This window comes from Triturus cristatus, chromosome 4_1 (assembly GCF_964204655.1).
Source record: "Triturus cristatus chromosome 4_1, aTriCri1.1, whole genome shotgun sequence".
Classification (NCBI taxonomy): Eukaryota; Metazoa; Chordata; class Amphibia; order Caudata; family Salamandridae; genus Triturus; species Triturus cristatus.
Genome location: NC_140585.1, coordinates 851977166 through 851996519, shown reverse-complemented (window position 1 = coordinate 851996519; position 19354 = coordinate 851977166). Strand labels below are relative to the sequence as shown.

Sequence of the window (19354 nt, the reverse complement as noted above, 5' to 3'; positions counted from 1 at the left end):
ACCACTCTAGTATATAAGACTCTTATTTCCCCCTGCAAATTAGAGGAGAATTCCTTACAAGCTGACACGGGGTCCTGCATGCTGAATCTTTGACACGCAACGGTCTGACATCCCTAGCGGGGTATCATCCTCGAAGCAGAGACGGGGTCCTTCTTGCTCTACCATCAGGTGAGAGGGGTTGTTCTTCCCTAAGAGTTTCTTGGCAGCATACACATATGCACATATATGGCAGATTGCTATTTAAGTTGTACAGAAAACCTACTTTGACCAATTCTGTCCTACATGCTGACTCAGGTCATTCCAAAAGATAAATTGAGAACATCCCATATGGAGAGTTCTCACGTGCTAAAAGAAAACGCACTTTGAAATCTGATTACAGAATAGAGGAGGGATATATCACCGAGCGTTTTTTACAAAGGTGTTATCGCGAGGACACAATACAAAGAGCTAGATTAATAGCAAGTAAGATCTGTAGAACAGATCTTCTCAAACCTAATATGAGGAAGAGAATGCAAATGATGATGTACGTTTTATCACCACATATAGTGAGGGCAACAAGGAGATATATAAGTCTTTTGAAACATTGGGGTATCCTACGATGTGATAAAGATCTACACAAGATACCCCCTGCTAAATCCCATCATTACGTATAGGAAAGCGCCTATTTTACATAATATCCGTAGCCCGAGTGATACTATCAGTTACTTACCTGCTACACGAGATTCCTCAGTCACACCTTTGTTAAGTTCCTTCCTTACCTGTGGGATGCTATAAATGTTCCAAATGTATGTGCTGTAAATATGTGATTAACAACACGATCACTTTCTATGACTTTGTGGGAGAAAAACTGTTTAAAGTCCATTATTTTATCAATTGTAGCACGACACACTGTGAGTATATTATGTATTGTGTCTGTGAACAATAATATATAGTTTCAACCACACGTAAGCTTAAAGAAAGATGGAAGCATATTAGGGCCATAAAGATTACAAATACCACATGGCCGCGCACTTTAATTTGGAACATAAGATCGAAGAACTGCAGGAGATAAGATTTATTGGCACTGAATCAGTCAAAACTGACAGGAGAGGAGGAGATATGTGAAAAGGGTCAAAATTAGGGAAACCTATTGGATTAACAAGCTGAAAACTATTAGTGCTGGCCTCAACCAGGACAGAGAATTATATACTCTGGTTTAAGAGCCTTTGTTTGATGACTTGAGTAGTGTATGGGCTTAGAGCCGCTTTGTCTGATACCGCAGGTTGAGAATTCGAGACAACCAAAACTTGTTAGGTCTATTATACATTCTCTTTTATTTTTGCTTTGGTGCTTATGCCCAGTCTCCATATTATTTTCCCTCATGCTGTTTTCCATATTTATTATGGCTCAAATTTTCTGTTGCTTCAAGTATGCTTGTAGTTTTGGAAGCACTGTACATCTGTGCGTGTAGATATTAGGCAATTAATTTTTGTTTTTCTTGTGCAAGGAATCTACTGCAATAGCTTATTTGTGTTTTCCTTTATTGTATACTCCTGCAGAGTTCATGGGTTTGAGATTTCCTATTCTGTGTATGCACTTTTCTCTCTCTCTTTTTGTGCCTGTGGATATTTGACAAATGGTCTTGAATTTCGTATCTAAGGAGTCTGCTGGAATAGCCACATGAGTTCTCCATATAGTCTTTACTTTAGCGGGCAGAGGTTTGAGACTCTAGCTCTCCATTGTATATTTCTTTTTGTCCCCTTATTAATTTTAGTTTCAGTTAGCTTTTGTTTATCTTGCCCGTAATAGCCTTAGAGATGGTTGAAGGATTTATGTGGCTTAGCTTAGGGGCATTGTTCTTTTGAATGGACAGTGGAAGGTTTTTTTAACCGTTGGTTTTATTTTGAATTTGAATTTAATTATCAATTAAGTACTAACAGATTTTCTATTAACAATCTGTGAGAGTATATATAGACAGACTTTGTCATTAGGATTCAGACATGATACTACGCATACTGACGTGGGGCTACTGCTGGATTATGGTGTGTTGGGTGTTGACATGAGTTTGGCTTTTGCTTTGGTAACTGTTACTTATATTCAGTTGTGTTAGGGAATTTGAAATTTGGATATATATTTTCTGAAGTATTCGCTACACAATATTGGCAAACTTACATGTTTTCTGTCTATCGATGTGCTTCTGCGATCAGCTAGGTTCACATTTTCTCTTAACCAATGTGCTCTAGCGATCTGCAAACACATTACGTGCAGCTTCCCATTTTAATTTTGATGGGTTTGCGTACTTGTAGGATTCAGATGCCAATTGCCTTAGTCTAGCAATATGTTAGTCAGGTCTGTGTTTGTAAATCTTAGTTTGATTGTTTGCTTCATTTTATTTATCTTTTTATTTATGTAGATATTGGAAGTTACTACTAGATACTACATAAGGCCATGAAGATTATTTGGGAACCTCTTATCAAGAATTCAGATAGAATCTTGCATTGGATGAATTAAATCTGTAAAGGTAGTTTTCATTTATTGACCATAAGATCATATTTAGTGAAATTGCACATCAGATATATCGTGCATTTGGGTACTAGGATGCTAACCACGTGCATAAGTTCAATCTTGAATAAATATTACAGTCATAAAGGAATGTCGTTATTATAAAGATTTATATGTGATTTTATGATATGGAATTGTTATCTGATTTACTTATATATGTTTATATGTTTATATGTTATGCTGTTGTATTTTATGTTGTCTCATGGGACATATTGTATATATGCTAATATTTTAGGTTGGAGGTTGAAGAAAAATGTTTGTTTTATTTTTGTTTCTTGCTCTTATTTAATGTTGTTTGTCTGTTTTTCCCAACTGAGGATTCTATTTGTATGCTTATATATTTTTATTAATATATATTTTTTTATATGTCAGTATGTTACCAACTTACAAGCTGTGGTGTTAAATTAAAGATTGTTTTCTGTTGTTTTTCTTAATATCAGGTGTATCTAATTTTGTAATAAGCCCGTGTGGATCATTATTTGTATAACTTCAGTTGCTAATAGTGGTGTGCTCTTTATTATTAACAGCCCTGAAGAAGCCAAACAATTTCGCGAAACACGTGTTTGCTGTCAAATCTACTACATGTTGATGAACATTTGTTACCCAATATATGATGTTCTTAGAAAACGATTATCATTCAAATTGGAGATTAACTGTTTCGAGTGTCTGTAAAAAGGACGTACAATAAAAGAATGTGCATGGATACTCAAGACGCAAAGTGTGTTTTTCTCAGTGCATGACCAAACACATATGCACATATACAAGCTACACATGTATATGGATAGGCTAGGTACATTTAGGCAAATTACTTAGGGTGCGCATTTTAGGAATATGCAAGTGCTACTTTTTTTATCTGAACTGCTTATGTTCATCTTGATAGCACTATGGTAGAAATGTATCTACTTTTTACGATATTGGTACTTGCAATCTCTTTCAAATGCTTCTGTCTCCTGATTGTCACAGGAAATATGTTTTACACAAGACTGACGCTCGACCAATAAATACTTTTTGAAACATCCTAATCGGCATCCTGTGTATTTTCTGAGAATAAGTGAGCATGAGTGATCGATTGAAAAGTACTGTACTGTTCTCCACAATCCCTGAGGAATCATGGTTGTCATGTTCAGTGGTTGCCAGACGCTACCTACACCACTGTAAGATACAGGGGCTGATAGTGGCACTGTAGAACTAGCTGGTCTAATGGCTGACATATCCTGTGGGGCTGTCCGGAAGCAGTTTGGACACCAAGTCCTCAGGTTAGGTCATCCAAAACACACAGGTTTTGGGGATTCCTAGGAACTACACAGCACTACGTGCCTACATAAAGGTGATCTTCTTCTCTACTCTGAATGTTGGCAATGCAAACAGACTGACTGTAATTTGATCCACATATTGTGGAGCTGCCAAAACATGAAACCTTTTGGGGATGAGATTTGGACAACTTTATCCTCAACCTGTAGATTAACTCGGATTCCATCAGACCACCTAGCAGTCCTCTATGATGCGCAAGACAGCACAATATCCGCCAATCGCAGGCATCACTTGCTTGTGACATTGTTACAAAAACATGGAGCAATCTTGGAAAAGTCATCTTTTTAAATGGCTTTATGAGAATAGGAAGAGCATATGAAACATACAGTGTGAAATACTTTACAACTTTATCTTGCACATAAAAATGCACAGCCCATGAGAGAACTGAAGGAGACGTATGATATATCTACTCTGAATGCAACAAACGTTTTAAACTAGGAAGGGCTGAAATTGCTTATTTGTTCCTACATGTAATATACATATATTTTGTGAGAATTATATGTATTGCACAAACTATCCTTGTGTGGTAATCTAGATGACACTTGTATATGAGGTATGCACTCTGGCAGAAAAATATTGCACCATACATGCTCAGTGTCGTCTCTGTGAAAACTGTATTTGAAAAGTGCCCTTGAAGACAAAAGTCATGCAACATATCTGCTCAAAGAATTGTAGGATACTCTATGTGAAAATGGTACTCGATGTATGCCCAAGGGTACACAAAATAACGTAAGGGAATTTCTCAATGTTTTGGAAAGTTATTTCCATTACCTTTTCTTCTTGAACTGAGTTCCCACAAATGCATAAAGCTTTAGAAAAATGCAAGCATAGGAAAATACAAAAAAAACTCAAAATTTGAAAGACACAGTAATAGGAATGTATGTGATATTAAGCTTGCATACAAAAAATGTTCGGGCCTAGTTGCAACACTATAGTAACTTAGTAAGATTGAATGCATATACAAGTGATTACTCACCCCTTCTAGTAGATTTGCAGGTGCAGTCCTTGACCCTGTCAAATCATTTATGAGAAATTCAGTCCAATCTGTACACTTCTCCTTAATTGCTAGAAAAAGAACAGAGCAATAGATTAATTAAATGATCGAAACAGGTTTCAATATTTCTAAATTGACATACATTCATAATTTTAGACCCAAGCTGACCAATGTCTGAAGACTGACCAGAAATCTTGTCCAAGTGATTTTGGAGATTCTCTGGGCTCCACTGTAACACTCCCTCCCTGACAATAGTCTTAGGTGTCCACCTTGCAAACTTTACCCCTATTCTAAACCATTTAATAAGCACATTTTGAAAAACTGTATTTTTAGCCTAATTTTAAAAAGAACAGTATGATGAAATTGTGAACTTTGAGAATCCTCTTCTTTGCTTATTGTTTATTTTGGTGAGGCCGGGCTCTGGAGAAGGCTTACAGTTATATCATGGTTTGCCAAACGTTTAGTCTCATTGCACACACACACACACACACACACACACACACACACACACACACACTCTCGTTTGAGTGTTCTGGAAAGTCAGATAAACACACTACCCTTGTGTACGAGTCATTGGGGGGGAACAGGGCGACATTACCCCTGGCGGCTGCCTATTTTTCTGTGCCATTTTACTTAAATGAAAACAACGAGATATATTTGCTATGTGCATGCGGTTCAGAAATTTCAGTTTGAAAGTGAGCTAAGTATTTTTTCTAAAAACTGATAGTGCCTTTGCGAAAACCTTCAGTGAACAGGAATCAGAGCGCACAACTGCAGCTACCTGTGGTCTTAGAGAACCTGTGTCCAAACTAAGGAATATTCCAAATAAAAAAAGCACTAGCCATTGTTATGCAGAATATTGACTCTTTCATCTATAAGTAAGGAGACACATGCAGTCATTGTAATTCCACAGCTCTGAAGTATGTGAAGAGGCACTGCAATGGGCTATAAAGGACTGTGTTAATATTTTAGCCCAGTCATTGCTAACTTGACTGGCTCACAGGGAGCTGATGTGTAACTGGTTCTCACCCATATGGAGGCGTTTCGCATTAGTACATCAAAACAATTATATTACTGCATTGGGTGGCATTTATTAAAAGTGGACGTTTTTAAACATACACTTACTAGAAGCATTCTGCCTCTCCCTTACAACAGTGCCATTCATGAACTAAGAGGCAAATCAGTTGTAATGTGCACCCTTTCTGTGTTCTAGATTCGTATTGCTTTTCCAACACATTCTTAGACACTATTACCTTAAAATGCACCATATGCCGCTTTTTCTATCAAACGTTTCTTAAAGGGAGAAACCCCTCCCGCCCCGGTCCTTCCTTATGCCAGCCGGGCTCACCTGCGAAGGTAAATGTGCCCCTAACTTTGACACCTCACCACTTTGAAAAGTTACCATCACCACTCGGTAACAGGGGAGATGTTTCAGGCCAAATACCCCTCCAGAATTGTAGACTTGTAAAGGGAATTTCGAATTGTAAATCTTGTGTTGCCAAGAGTCAAAACAGTTCTTAGAAATATATTTCTTTTGTTTAGACCAGACCTTGCCTGTCTGGTTTTGCAGTCCCTAGAGTTTCTATATTTCGTTGTCATTCCTGCTCAAACAGATTTCAGTAGTCCAGTCTTGGTAACACAATGGCTATAATTAGAGAAATGTGATGAGAGCAAAACAATCCTTCTCAGCAGCATGGGGTGGAAATTATTTTACTCACTGCTATTATCTGATGAAGAAATGACAGCTGTGAAAGGAACCATACTCCTGGGTTTTTTACTGCTCTGGAAGGAGTCAGTGAGACAAGTTGCTCTGGCCTGATGAAGGGCTGTTTGTCAAAGGAAGTATCTCTGGCTCTGAGGATGTTTGCTTTTGGGCTATTCAGCAACAGTGGGTGTCAACAAAACACAGTGTGAACTGCCCGTGAATATACCTTTATCTATGTAACCTATTATCCCACACATGTCGTATTTTAAAGTCCGAAAGGAAACGAAATATAAACAATATACTTCAAAGTAACTACTACCTCTAGTTGCCTTCACAAATGAGGTAGAAAACAAAATAACAAACGTCCCAACTCGGGGATTTAGTCAGGAGTAAGTTAAGGAATCGTGTTCAGAGTAACTAATTCACATCTGAAAAATGTAAGTCATATCGTCATCAACCATGTTATGAAAATGCTGGAACAAAAGGATGACCTCCAGGTTCTTCTGAATGGAGAAGATCAGGAAGCAAGGATCCCACAAGAAGACTGCAGCGTTAAAGAGGCCTGTGGGGCCTTCTGCTGAGAGCGACAGCTGACATTATCACCTTATCTCGTGAGAGGTGTGGGCTGTTCTGCAGTCGGTGACACAGGATAGGAAAGGGTGAACATCTAAGGAATAATGGTCACCCTTTTCAACGGTTGGGTCTGAGTCATGACAGAGGCCACTGGTAAAGTTTGTCTTTGTGAAGCCAGTGAGTCTGTGTAGTCCTCATATTGATGAGTCCCTACCCTCTCAAACGCTAGTCATGAGCCATGTGCATGTGTCCGTTGCCCTTTCGGTTTATTCGCCCCCGCCATTCACCCACTGTATTCCTATGCTGTTGGGACCTTATGTGAATCTAAGGACACATGTATCGGATCTGTGTGAATGACTGTGGCATGCATGCAGTATTCAAAGTGAGCTGTTTGTGACTAAGAAATTGTTTCTCAGCTTTTACCTACATAGAAAGTAAAGCATCCTTAATACGGCTTTTAATGATAGTCAGGTCAAGACACGCACATCAGTGTACTGTATTTTAGTATTTGTGTAGCCCTTACTAACACCAAGTGGGGCACCGCAAGACATATCCACATGGATAGCACGCTACTTTGCGTTGGCGTGTAGTGGAGGCGCCATTTTGAAACCAAAGGAGCATGCAATACAATTCACTAGCAGGCTAGCACTACCGGTATCATATCTGTCATTCAATGTCAATGTATATATGTGTATGTTAACCTTTAATGTGCAAAGCCGTACACTGAAACAATGGGAATCCGTACAGTACAGGCTTGCATATAGGAAGACAGGAATACAGAGGGGATAGTTGGGCATGTGTAATAAAGGGCAGAACAGGATAGACAGCTGGGGGTCTGCAGAGTGGTCTAATTCAGATGGAAACGGTAAGGTGTCAGCCGGGTTTACGGTCTGTGTTGGAAGTACAGAATCTGTTTATTCTCCAGCTTTCCTGCAGCTTGCTTCCTGCAAGATGGAAAACAACAATGAATCCTAACTGGAAAATATGGTGGATTGGTCATTCTGGGCACTCAAGCCAGAGGAATCGTTGCTTATCTGCTATCTCTGAACCACTTTTATGGCAACGATAAGTAAGTAATGCTTTATTGTTCAGTTAATTAAAACTTACAATATTAACCAAATAAAATCACAAGTTAAAACATCAACCAATAAATATCTTCATTACAAATAAAACATACGTCTTCATTCATTTATAATACACATTTTTGGTTCGCTTAAACACCCAGCCTGATATCTAGGTATGAGTGGAGGGGTGTTAACACAAGTCATAAATCTTGTGGTAATATTATTAAAAGTATTCTAAAATGTTATAGGTTTTAAATCTCACACATGTATTGCAAAAATGAATTTCCTAAGAGGCCAAGTTGTACCATAACCTAATTTCAAAGAGTACTCTCAATAAAATTCCTAGTGTTTAGCCAATCTCCAGACCTTGAAACTACCAATTATGTAATATAAGCATACTAATTTTAGCTGATGCTCTGCCTATTCAAGATTTTGCAATAAATTAGAAATGTAATTCAAGATATTGCACAGATACGGTTTCACAAGAAAACAACACATCAATGTTACCATAAAGTGAGTAATTAGTGCACTATAGACAGAAAAAAAGTGCTCTGGGCTTATCCTGGATTTTGAAACGTCATGCAATACAATTCTTCAAAATACCAAACAACAGAATATAAAACATGCACACTTTACATGGACTAGCTCACTATGTATAGTGCTTTGTACGTTCAAATTCAAATTTGAAAGGAGTCAACTATGTAAATTATACTTATTTTGGTCACCAGGATAAATCCTTTAAAAAACATTTTTTAACTAACAGGATAACATTCTTATGATCTAACTTCGAATATCATCCCTCTGATCAGACTAGAGACATCCTTTTAAAAAACGTAGTTAGTGCAAAATACTTGCCCGAGATTTCAATTCTATGCACTAGAACCACTGCAATATGAAACGTAAACCTGCAAGAATAGTCATGTCTGTAAACCTAATACATTTGGGGCAAATAATGCCCCAATGTTGAACTTTAGTCCTCCCATAAAATGAACTAGAGTAGATGAGTATTCATGAAGGATCTCCAACGCAGAACAAATGCCACAGGTAGAATCACTGAACCATTCAGATGACAAGATCTGAAGTAGGAAACACAGAATTCATGCAGGACTAGATTAAGACCACACTTGCAATACACGCCGCACTTCAGGCAAAAGAGGCAAATGCTCATCACTTTTAGCCCGGGAAGAAAGAAGATGGAAAAGAATTTGAATCAGGGTCAGAACAAAACAAATGCATGACCAGCATTTTTGCCAGACTGAGTGCCAAGTGCTGATGATTTGTGCTCCCTCGGAGACTGGGCACCTGTGCCTGCTGGTTTCTCCAACCCAGCAATGCAGGCAAATTGGCAAGAGCTTCAGTGCGGATGAGGGTTTGGCCGGCCTGAGAGGGCTGGCCGAACCCACATGCGCACTGAAAACCAGTGCACATACAACTCCTTCCCTGCCTGTCATATGCGTCGCCCGCCCCCTAGGCTACGCTATGGAGAAAAACTTAAACTAGAATAAGCACTGGTTTATTATTGTTTATTTGTCATTTTTTGGGCTACTGGCAGGAAAGGGGGGGGGCAATACTCCTCCTCCTTAGCTGAGGAGCTGCCGCTGGCCATCTGATGGCATTGCTAGGTCATGCCAACGGCAGAAGGTTGTTATATCCTGCTAATGGTAATGCATTGCCAGTCTACCACCAGTGGAATGTTAATGTGACGATGCTGTCAGAATGGTGCACTCCAAAAATGCTTCTAGTAGACTAAAAAATTACTACCAATACAATACAACGAAGTTGTAGTCATAGGATGGCGAGTTGGAGAATAACCAAACAATATAGTACATTAGAAAACTTTTAAAAATCTAGGAATAGCAGTGGCCACGCGTCTAGAATTCTGGGCCAGTGCTGAGGTGGTTTTCCTTCTGCTGGAGATCATACCTTGGGATAGACTGAAGGTGTTGGTAGAGCGAGTAGTGCTTATTAGGTCAGGGAGTTTGGGCAAAACCTTGGAAAGTGAAGTTCAGAGCTGGCACAAACCACATGTGAGTGGTGAGCCAGTGGATATGCAAAGTGGAGCTGGAGATGGTCTGGGTCCCCAAAAGCAACGGTGATACCACACTTTCTCCTGTATGCTGCAATAATTCAGTACCGGAAAAAAACTAATATTGACTCCTTACATTATTCAACTCAAACATGATTGTGTTACATCTTAGTAGGTTATTAATTTGTTCATGTGCCTCAGACCTGAAACTTGCTTGAAGAAAACCCCTCACCAAGTCATAAAATAAAAAATAGCCTCACTGCAAATATCTTTCCCATCACAAAAAGCGAAAGCCCAGTATCTTCCAATTTCATGGACCTCAAATGGTGGGGCTGATTTATCATTATCTCAGCGATAAAAATTCTAACGACCAATCAGCTGTAGAGAATGCAGAGACTAAAAGTTTGGAGAACAAGGTTCTGAGCAAACCTTTCTCACACCTTTGGCAGAATACTCTGCTGCCATCTTTGGAGCCTACCGGGGGTTCCAAGGAGTTCCTTCCTCACCTGAATTTTTGAGGGAATTGGCTGGGCAATTTTAAACATAATACATATACTCCCAGACCGTATACGGGCACACTGAATCCAACATGGAGGCACAACTACATCTCGTTTCTCTGATTACACAATAGCTGCTCGTGCAGTTCCCGTTTTTGTCCTCCCACAGAAGTAAAACATGATGGGCCTGATTTAGATCTCGGCGGACAGGTCACCAGCAGTGTAACAAAGGCCCCAGCAGTTCCTGCAGTGCGTAGGGGCCCCCCGAGCTCCAGGGGACCCCATCAGTACAGTACCCTGTCGTCATAGCTCCTGACTGAGCCTGGAGGTGGGCCCATTGATTTAGTTTGCAGGGGGGGCTCTTCAAGTTTTTTTACGCTAGTGTGGGTCATTCTGTAATAGCGGCTGTGAGGGAGTAACCTAACCTTCAGCCAGGGCTTTAAGTGGAATAAAAAAAACTGGGGGTCTCTAAAAGAGGTGTGGCCAGAGTAATTAAGGGCATGGCTTAAAAACATGTAAGCTAGAAATCTGTGATTAACATAGTGTGCCGCCCGACTTGTACTTTGTTGTTTCTGTCATTGCATCCAGGTATATGATACAACAACTAACATCATACCTACAACAAGTCAGGACTATTGGCTTTGTCAATGGTTGTTAGTTGCATAAGATAAATAAGTAGCAACTATGGCCTGTAAATAATATTGAAAAAACTTCCACTTAAAGCCCCGGTGACACCACGACGATGTTGCTGCTCCCGAGTCTCAACAAGAGAAGGGAAATCCAGAGAGAAAATGACTCTCTTTAAAGGATTTCCCTTCCCCTACAGCGCTCACCTGCATGACGTCATACTGTAACTTCTCCACTAGTGAGAAGTGAGTAGTGTGAGCAGGCGCACATCTATGTGCCTGCGGTCACTGCAGTCCAGAAGAAAACGGACCGCCTATGCTAGGGCACAAAACAGAGCCCGATGGAGACCCGTTTCGAGGCCCTATTTAAACAAGCATCGGCATAGCCAATAGGTCTCGCCTTTGGGACCTTATAAGTGTTTAGCCATGCAACAGTTGCATAATTAAATACTTATAAGGTCCCAAAAGCGAGACCTATTGGCTATGCAAAGCACACGGCCGCAAAAGTAAAAGTGATCGCGATCACGATCAAACATCAAAGAAGTGAAAGTAATCGCAGTAAATCGCGCGCCCGCGCACATGCACTGTAGCTCCAGGCTGGCCTGGTAGCACTTTTTGTAGCCCTCTCAATAAGTCTCGCCAGACCAGCGCATGCTCTGGGTCAGGCAAAACCTAAAAACTGCTGATGCTCAGACCCGGTGAAACCCGGCCTTCAGCTGAGATGTAAATCAGGCCCTCAGTATTTTTTGGCCGAAGCAATTTGCTGCGAGCAGACAAGGGACAAGTTTCTGCCTAGCAGGCAAACAAATCTTGTTTTCCGCAAAAATGTTATCAAGCATTTAATATTTTTATTTGAAATCTCTTTTTAATGGTAACTCCAGACACGGTCCAATGTTGATAACTACTGCTAAAATACAATAAAAGGCCACTTTGAAAAATACTTAGCTCACGCAGGACAGTGTTAGCAAACCTTCTTTTGAACTCAAAGGAGAAAACATGAATACGAACGAGCCTTCAGTTAAATTATTCTACAATTTACTCTGCCGGGCGAGCAGGCAGACTTGGAGCATATGTGGTTTTGGACTTTAAAATACATGTGTCAAATGGAAAAAACACAAGTGAAACTCGACGGGTGAAACAAAAAATATCAACTGAGATCAAAAGCGACAATTGCAAAACAACAACCATTTAGTTCCTTCTGAGTGGTCCAGAAGGACTCTGAAAAGAGGGCTACAACCTTCATCGCGGATACGTTCTTGAGTTGTGAACGCTGATGGCGTTCCAAATAATACGTTTTCTTTTTGTAGCAACATTGTTTTGACTGTCAATTAGACAGCTGTGTGAGGAGCGGGAGAAGCGGGTGACTTGTTGTGACTGCTTGTGATCCATGTCTGTAGAGATGGCAACCAAAGCAGCAATATGCGGCTGAGCAGTCGTCGATTTTTGCACAATCAAAGCCAGGAAGGGGCGTTACTTACGCGCCAGATCCCGTTCCCCCTCTCTGGGAAACTGGGATGAAGGAAGGAAGGGTGGATGGAAGGAAGGGAGTGGGAGAAGGGGGGTTGTGGGCTGATTTTAAACATTCCTCGGCTGTTCTAATCACGTTTCCTGAGCTTCAATCTTCGCTTGATACCCTAGGTCTAATGTAATGATGTATTGCAACAGACAAACGTGTAGCCACATCTGGGAATGACTTAGCATGAAAGGAGTGAGTGAATGGATGAGTGAGTATGTGAGTCAATGTGCAGTATAGGTGGGTGTAAATGTGGGTGTGTATTTGGCTGAGCGTTGAGCCAGTGGAAAAGCATGTGTGTCCATATGTGTCTTATTGAGTGACTGTATGAGTGAAGAAATGATAGTCAGTCAGTGGCTGAACAAGCATTTGAGTGATTTAGTTGCTGAGTGGGGATTTTATTTGAAAAAGGAGCAACTGTATTAGTTAGTGAATTAGACGCTTTTTTACGGTAGTGCAAGTTTAGCAATTTCTTGCTGCATTTATTTCCATACACTGATGGGTGGGGAAACTGATATCACTGGGGAACTCATATTGGAATGTTTCAGACTGCAGGTGAAACAAGAGGTCGGTTTTATTTGTCAGAAGATTCATCTACTACTTTGACAAGTGAGTGGATGCCGCAATACTCCAACTACTGGGATGTCTACCAAAGGTTCGAGTGACACTCGGCATTATGGAAATCCAAATCACTGTAAGGCACTACAACAATATTCAGAAATCAAAATAGGAAACGCTAATTGTCGAAGAAACGTAGGGCCTTATTTAGATCCTGGCAGACGTGTTACTCTGTCACAACAGTGAAGTCTATCCAGTCTGCAGAAATATAAACCCCATAGGATATAATAGGATTGATATTTTTGGCAGATGGGATATCCGTCACCGTTGTGATGGAGTAACCCGTCCGCCCAGATCGAAGTCAGGCCCTTTGCGGTTTCACTTCATTATACACCGACCTTTAGAACAATGTGATGTCACTTCCTGCAATGCCAATGCTGGATCTGGCTCAATCGTCACCTATCAGCACCTTTCTCAGCCAGGCATTGTAGCTAAAGGCGGCCTGGGACAGGCTCACATAGAACAAAGAAGCATAAAGACATCCTGTAGTTCACGTTACTTTGATGCAATGCATAGCCTGGCAATCAGAATTCACCCTAGCGATGACCGCTTATATATAGGTTTGCATTGCATTACTGCATTTATAACACAATGATTCTTCCTTATGTTACGTAGGGTGTTCAGAATGACAAACTCATATACGATAATATCCTCTGTCCCTAGCCTGGCAGCACCTCTTGCCTTGCAAATGCACAGGGCCCCCTCCTGAGCAAACAGCCTGCGGCCCTGCACTGAGTACCAAGGACTGAGTTCCACAGGTATTTGCATAATCCGGTCTCTTTGTACTTGTTCTATTCCTTCTCTCCCCACAACAGCATGCCTGAAGGACACTGATGAGCCTCATGGCCCGCCCCCCCCCCCCCCATGTCACCTAACTCCTCTCCCTGCTTTTCGCTGAGTCTCTCCTCACGCTGGGATGCCCATGGGTAGCCATGCGCTATATAAGAAAGTATTCATTCATTCTATGCAGGCCACAACCTCCCGTGGGTAAGTGATGAGGAGGGAGGGTGTGGGGGTGGAGTGGGAGGGTGTGGGGGTGGAGTGGGAGGGTGAGGAATGTGCAGATAGTCCACGAAGAATATCATAGAAGGCGCTGCCAATGTCACTCATTGCATGTGGTACTGGAATCATTTTCAGCCAGGAACTGACTGTACATTCACATGCAAGATAAGCAAATACAGATTATCTGAAAAGTGAATTACTCTTTGGCACTACTCCACTCGAGCTGTTCCCCTCTAGCAGCAGAATTGCTTGTTAATATTTCCTCCATGGCTACTCCACTGGAGCTGCTCCCCTCTAGCAACAGCGCTGCGTGCTAGTGTTTCCTTCATGGCTACTCCACTGGAGCTGCTCCCCTCTAGCAACAGCGCTGCGTGCTAGTGTTTCCTTCATGGCTACTCCACTGGAGCTGCTCCCCTCTAGCAACAGCGCTGCGTGCTAGTGTTTCCTTCATGGCTACTCCACTGGAGCTGCTCCCCTCTAGCAACAGCGCTGCGTGCTAGTGTTTCCTTCATGGCTACTCCACTGGAGCTGCTCCCCTCTAGCAACAGCGCTGCGTGCTAGTGTTTCCTTCATGGCTACTCCACTGGAGCTGCTCCCCTCTAGCAACAGCGCTGCGTGCTAGTGTTTCCTTCATGGCTACTCCACTGGAGCTGCTCCCCTCTAGCAACAGCGCTGCGTGCTAGTGTTTCCTTCATGGCTACTCCACTGGAGCTGCTCCCCTCTAGCAACAGCGCTGCGTGCTAGTGTTTCCTTCATGGCTACTCCACTGGAGCTGCTCCCCTCTAGCAACAGCGCTGCGTGCTAGTGTTTCCTTCATGGCTACTCCACTGGAGCTGCTCCCCTCTAGCAACAGCGCTGCGTGCTAGTGTTTCCTTCATGGCTACTCCACTGGAGCTGCTCCCCTCTAGCAACAGCGCTGCGTGCTAGTGTTTCCTTCATGGCTACTCCACTGGAGCTGCTCCCCTCTAGCAACAGCGCTGCGTGCTAGTGTTTCCTTCATGGCTACTCCACTGGAGCTACTCCCCTCTAGCAGCAGCGCTGCGTGCTAGTGTTTCCTTCATGGCTACTCCACTGGAGCTGCTCCCCTCTAGCAACAGCGCTGCGTGCTAGTGTTTCCTTCATGGCAACTCCACTGGAGCTACTCCCCTCTAGCAGCAGCGCTGCGTGCTAGTGTTTCCTTCATGGCTACTCCACTGGAGCTGCTCCCCTCTAGCAACAGTGCTGCGTGCTAGTGTTTCCTTCATGGCTACTCCACTGGAGCTGCTCCCCTCTAGCAACAGCGCTGCGTGCTAGTGTTTCCTTCATGGCTACTCCACTGGAGCTGCTCCCCTCTAGCAACAGCGCTGCGTGCTAGTGTTTCCTTCATGGCTACTCCACTGGAGCTGCTCCCCTCTAGCAACAGCGCTGCGTGCTAGTGTTTCCTTCATGGCTACTCCACTAGAGCTGCTCCCCTCTAGCAACAGCGCTGCGTGCTAGTGTTTCCTTCATGGCTACTCCACTGGAGCTGCTCCCCTCTAGCAACAGCGCTGCGTGCTAGTGTTTCCTTCATGGCTACTCCACTGGAGCTGCTCCCCTCTAGCAACAGCGCTGCGTGCTAGTGTTTCCTTCATGGCTACTCCACTGGAGCTGCTCCCCTCTAGCAACAGCGCTGCGTGCTAGTGTTTCCTTCATGGCTACTCCACTGGAGCTACTCCCCTCTAGCAGCAGCGCTGCGTGCTCGTGTTGCCTTCATGGCTACTCCACTGGAGCTGCTCCCCTCTAGCAACAGCGCTGCGTGCTAGTGTTTCCTTCATGGCTACTCCACTGGAGCTGCTCCCCTCTAGCAACAGCGCTGCGTGCTAGTGTTTCCTTCATGGCTACTCTGCTGTACTAATTGAGTCCCTCAGCTGGGCAAATGGAATAGATGCGGTACTCGGGCAAGCACGTGCTGCTGGTAAATGCGCACGTGCTTGCAGCTTGCTTCTCTTAGATGAATTTGTAAGCGTAGGAATTGTGAAGAATCAAATTTATATGAATAGTTTGGCATTCATCTTCAAAGAGATTTGAACAACGCCTTGGCACCACAAATGGAGCTGGGAAACAGTGAGGCAAGTCTCAGCCAAGCGGGCTGATGTGATGACACTTGGTTCTGTTTCTTTCTTAGTCTACGGTTTCCTTCCACCCCTGTGAAGAGTACGCCCTGCATATTTAGCATGTAGTCTTCTTGTGCTAGTGAGATAAGATCTAGAACTTTTACAACTGCAGTCAATAAGGGTTTCAAGGCATTTAATTATTCTCAGAATTGCAAATGTTACTGTCTCGGATCGATTATCTACCCCATACTCCTAATTTGTTTAGGAAATGCCTAATAGCAGAAGAACACTTTAGTCTTCATCAATAAAGCTAATGCATTAAGAGCAGTTTTTTTTGTGGTTCGAATAGGAGAGTCTCCCTTGAATCTTGTTAGGTTTATCCACTCACATTCTGTATCATTAATTCCTGTATTTCAACTTTTGTATTGCATATGTTCAATTCACCAGTTTTTGGGATCGAACGAGTATGCATCATCTGTGCTAGAAAATTATTACAATTACGTTTATTTTATTCGTCACCAATTTAATTATTTTGAACCCAATTCGTGATACGAATACACTCAATACATTTTGCACCACATAGCTGCTTCTTCAGAGTACACATATGCGGTAACCAGCGTGTCTGCGCCCCAATGTCCACCAGTCTCTCTGGCTCCTCTGAGCACAAGGGTTGGGCCGGTTTTGGGTTCCTAGGCGGCAGTGTCCACAGGCGTCTCATTGGCAGCGACTACTCTGACTGAGAGGGAGGCCAGAAGCTGGAAGGATGGATTGGGTTCAAATTCATTAGAAAACAGAGTTTGACCGAATTCGAGGTCTATTTAGGTCCCAAAAACATTTGCCAAGATGGGGTCTGGAGACCTTCCATATTCCCATTTTACGGGAGGATAATACAGACGACCTGAGGCACACGGATGGCATTCCCTAAGGAAGCGACCATAAACATTATAACAGGCTCATGAGTTTAGCAATTGTACAAGCTCAATTGTTGTGATAAAGTCTCAAATACGACAGAGGTTTGACTGTAGCTTTATTCCATTTAAGCAGGCAGGTAAATGTAAATGTAAATGTTGTATACTTGTAAAGCGAACAGCTGCCCCAGCAACGGGGCGTCCCGGCGCTGTATACCGCTGGGGAACCCATCCTGGCTTTCCCTGTGAGATGGTCCCTACTGGGCATCTCCAAGGTGAAGACAAGCATCCCCGGCGCTGATGGGGCCGTTAGTGGAGATTAAGCAAGCTGTTGCCCAGAGTTGCTGAGTGGGATCCATGGTTAGAGTAGGCACCGAGGCGAGAATTGTCGAGTCCGCTGACCTTGGCCCAAGACCCTGCCGCGTCGGGAATTGAACCCTGGTCCCGGGCCGACCTCTGCTTCCGGGTCTGCCGCCTCTAACCAGTACACTAATGCAACATCTTCCTGGCTTCGCATCTCCCCCTACCTGCCCCTCTTCGAGCTCTACCCCATCATTCCATATTCCACACTCACGCACCCTGCTCATAACATTCAACTAACCTAACACAGTTCTCTAAAGCATAATACTATGACTTAACACATCCCCATTTTCCCTTTTTTGATATAAACAGGGAACATGAAATAAACAAAAAACAGAAAAGAAAAGTAAAGAGAAAAAGATAACAGTGATAACAAAAAAACTAAATGCAACTACATGCAAAACTGTGTCTCATCTAACCTCCATCGTGAACTAACATTACAGTGGAAAGTTTTCAGAAATAGAGTCCTTTAACCATACAGGAGGTTTTTCCTCCCTTTTAGATTCCTTGGACCTTCATACATCCTCCTTCTGACTTGGGTTATTCATGTCCTCCCTCCCAGAACCTGAATAAAAAGATTTAAAATCATCAAAATTGGAGGATTTATGTTAATTGACCCCATCCACACTACCCCCTTGAAACATCATTACGCACCTCTGAACTGCCACTTCCTTCATTCTCATTCACATCCCACAAATCATCAATGTTCAGATTTCCTGTGGCGGGAGGTTCCAAACATTTTGCAATCCTTTTATGGTTCCAAACCTTGCAGTCAGCCCAACGCACAGCATTGTGTAAAACCTCCACAACTTCCAAAGTTTCATAAAACCGGCTTTCTTCCTTAGACACTTTACCTGGTCTTTTTTTAACTCTTAACCACTGGATAACCATAATCTCAGATTCCTTCATCCTATGTTTGGTGTCGTACCATTCCTTCCTCTTGTCTTGCACCGACTCCTTTCTCTCTTATACCAACTCTTTAGAACAATGCACTACACTAGACTTGAACAACCAACCAGGTGTATATTTGGTCCTGGGATTCCTCCCTTGCCTCAAAACAAAAGGGGAATAACTGGACACTTCACAAACAGACACACTGTATGCCCAACCCATTTTCTGCACCGGAATTTCCCAATTACCCTGTTTGGCAGCCAACTGAATAGTGTTTTTTATAACTCTATTAAAGTGCTCAACCATACCATTGCTAATCGGGTTGTACAATGAAGTAGTCCTATGCCTAATTCCCAACCTGCTGAAATACTCCTTAGCTTTATTAGAAGTGGATTGTACACCGTTGTTACTTAATAAGTTAGTGGGTATCCCTTCAATTAGAAATACATGATGCAAAAAACGTAAAACCACTTCAGTATCTACTATAGATGATACTTTGACAACAGGCCATCTTGAAAACATGTCCATAAGCACCAGTATGCGCTTCTGTTCTTTTCCAATGGGACCTATTATGTCAATGGCAACACTCTCCCAGGGTGGAGTTGGTCTGACGATTACGCCTAAAGGTGGTTTAAGGGTAACCAAGGATTTAT

At 42.5% G+C, this 19354-nt stretch overlaps 1 protein-coding gene across 3 annotated transcripts in view; it reads right to left on the bottom strand.

The window, feature by feature from the left end:
• Positions 1 to 19354, bottom strand: part of SFMBT2 (Scm like with four mbt domains 2) — an 819725-nt gene that overhangs the window by 370359 nt on the left and 430012 nt on the right. For all 3 annotated transcript variants that reach the window (XM_085653540.1, XM_085653542.1, XM_085653541.1), the window contains one exon: positions 4829 to 4917. In XM_085653540.1, coding sequence (XP_085509666.1) covers positions 4829 to 4917 — 89 coding nt within the window. The remainder of the gene's footprint in view (positions 1 to 4828; positions 4918 to 19354) is intronic.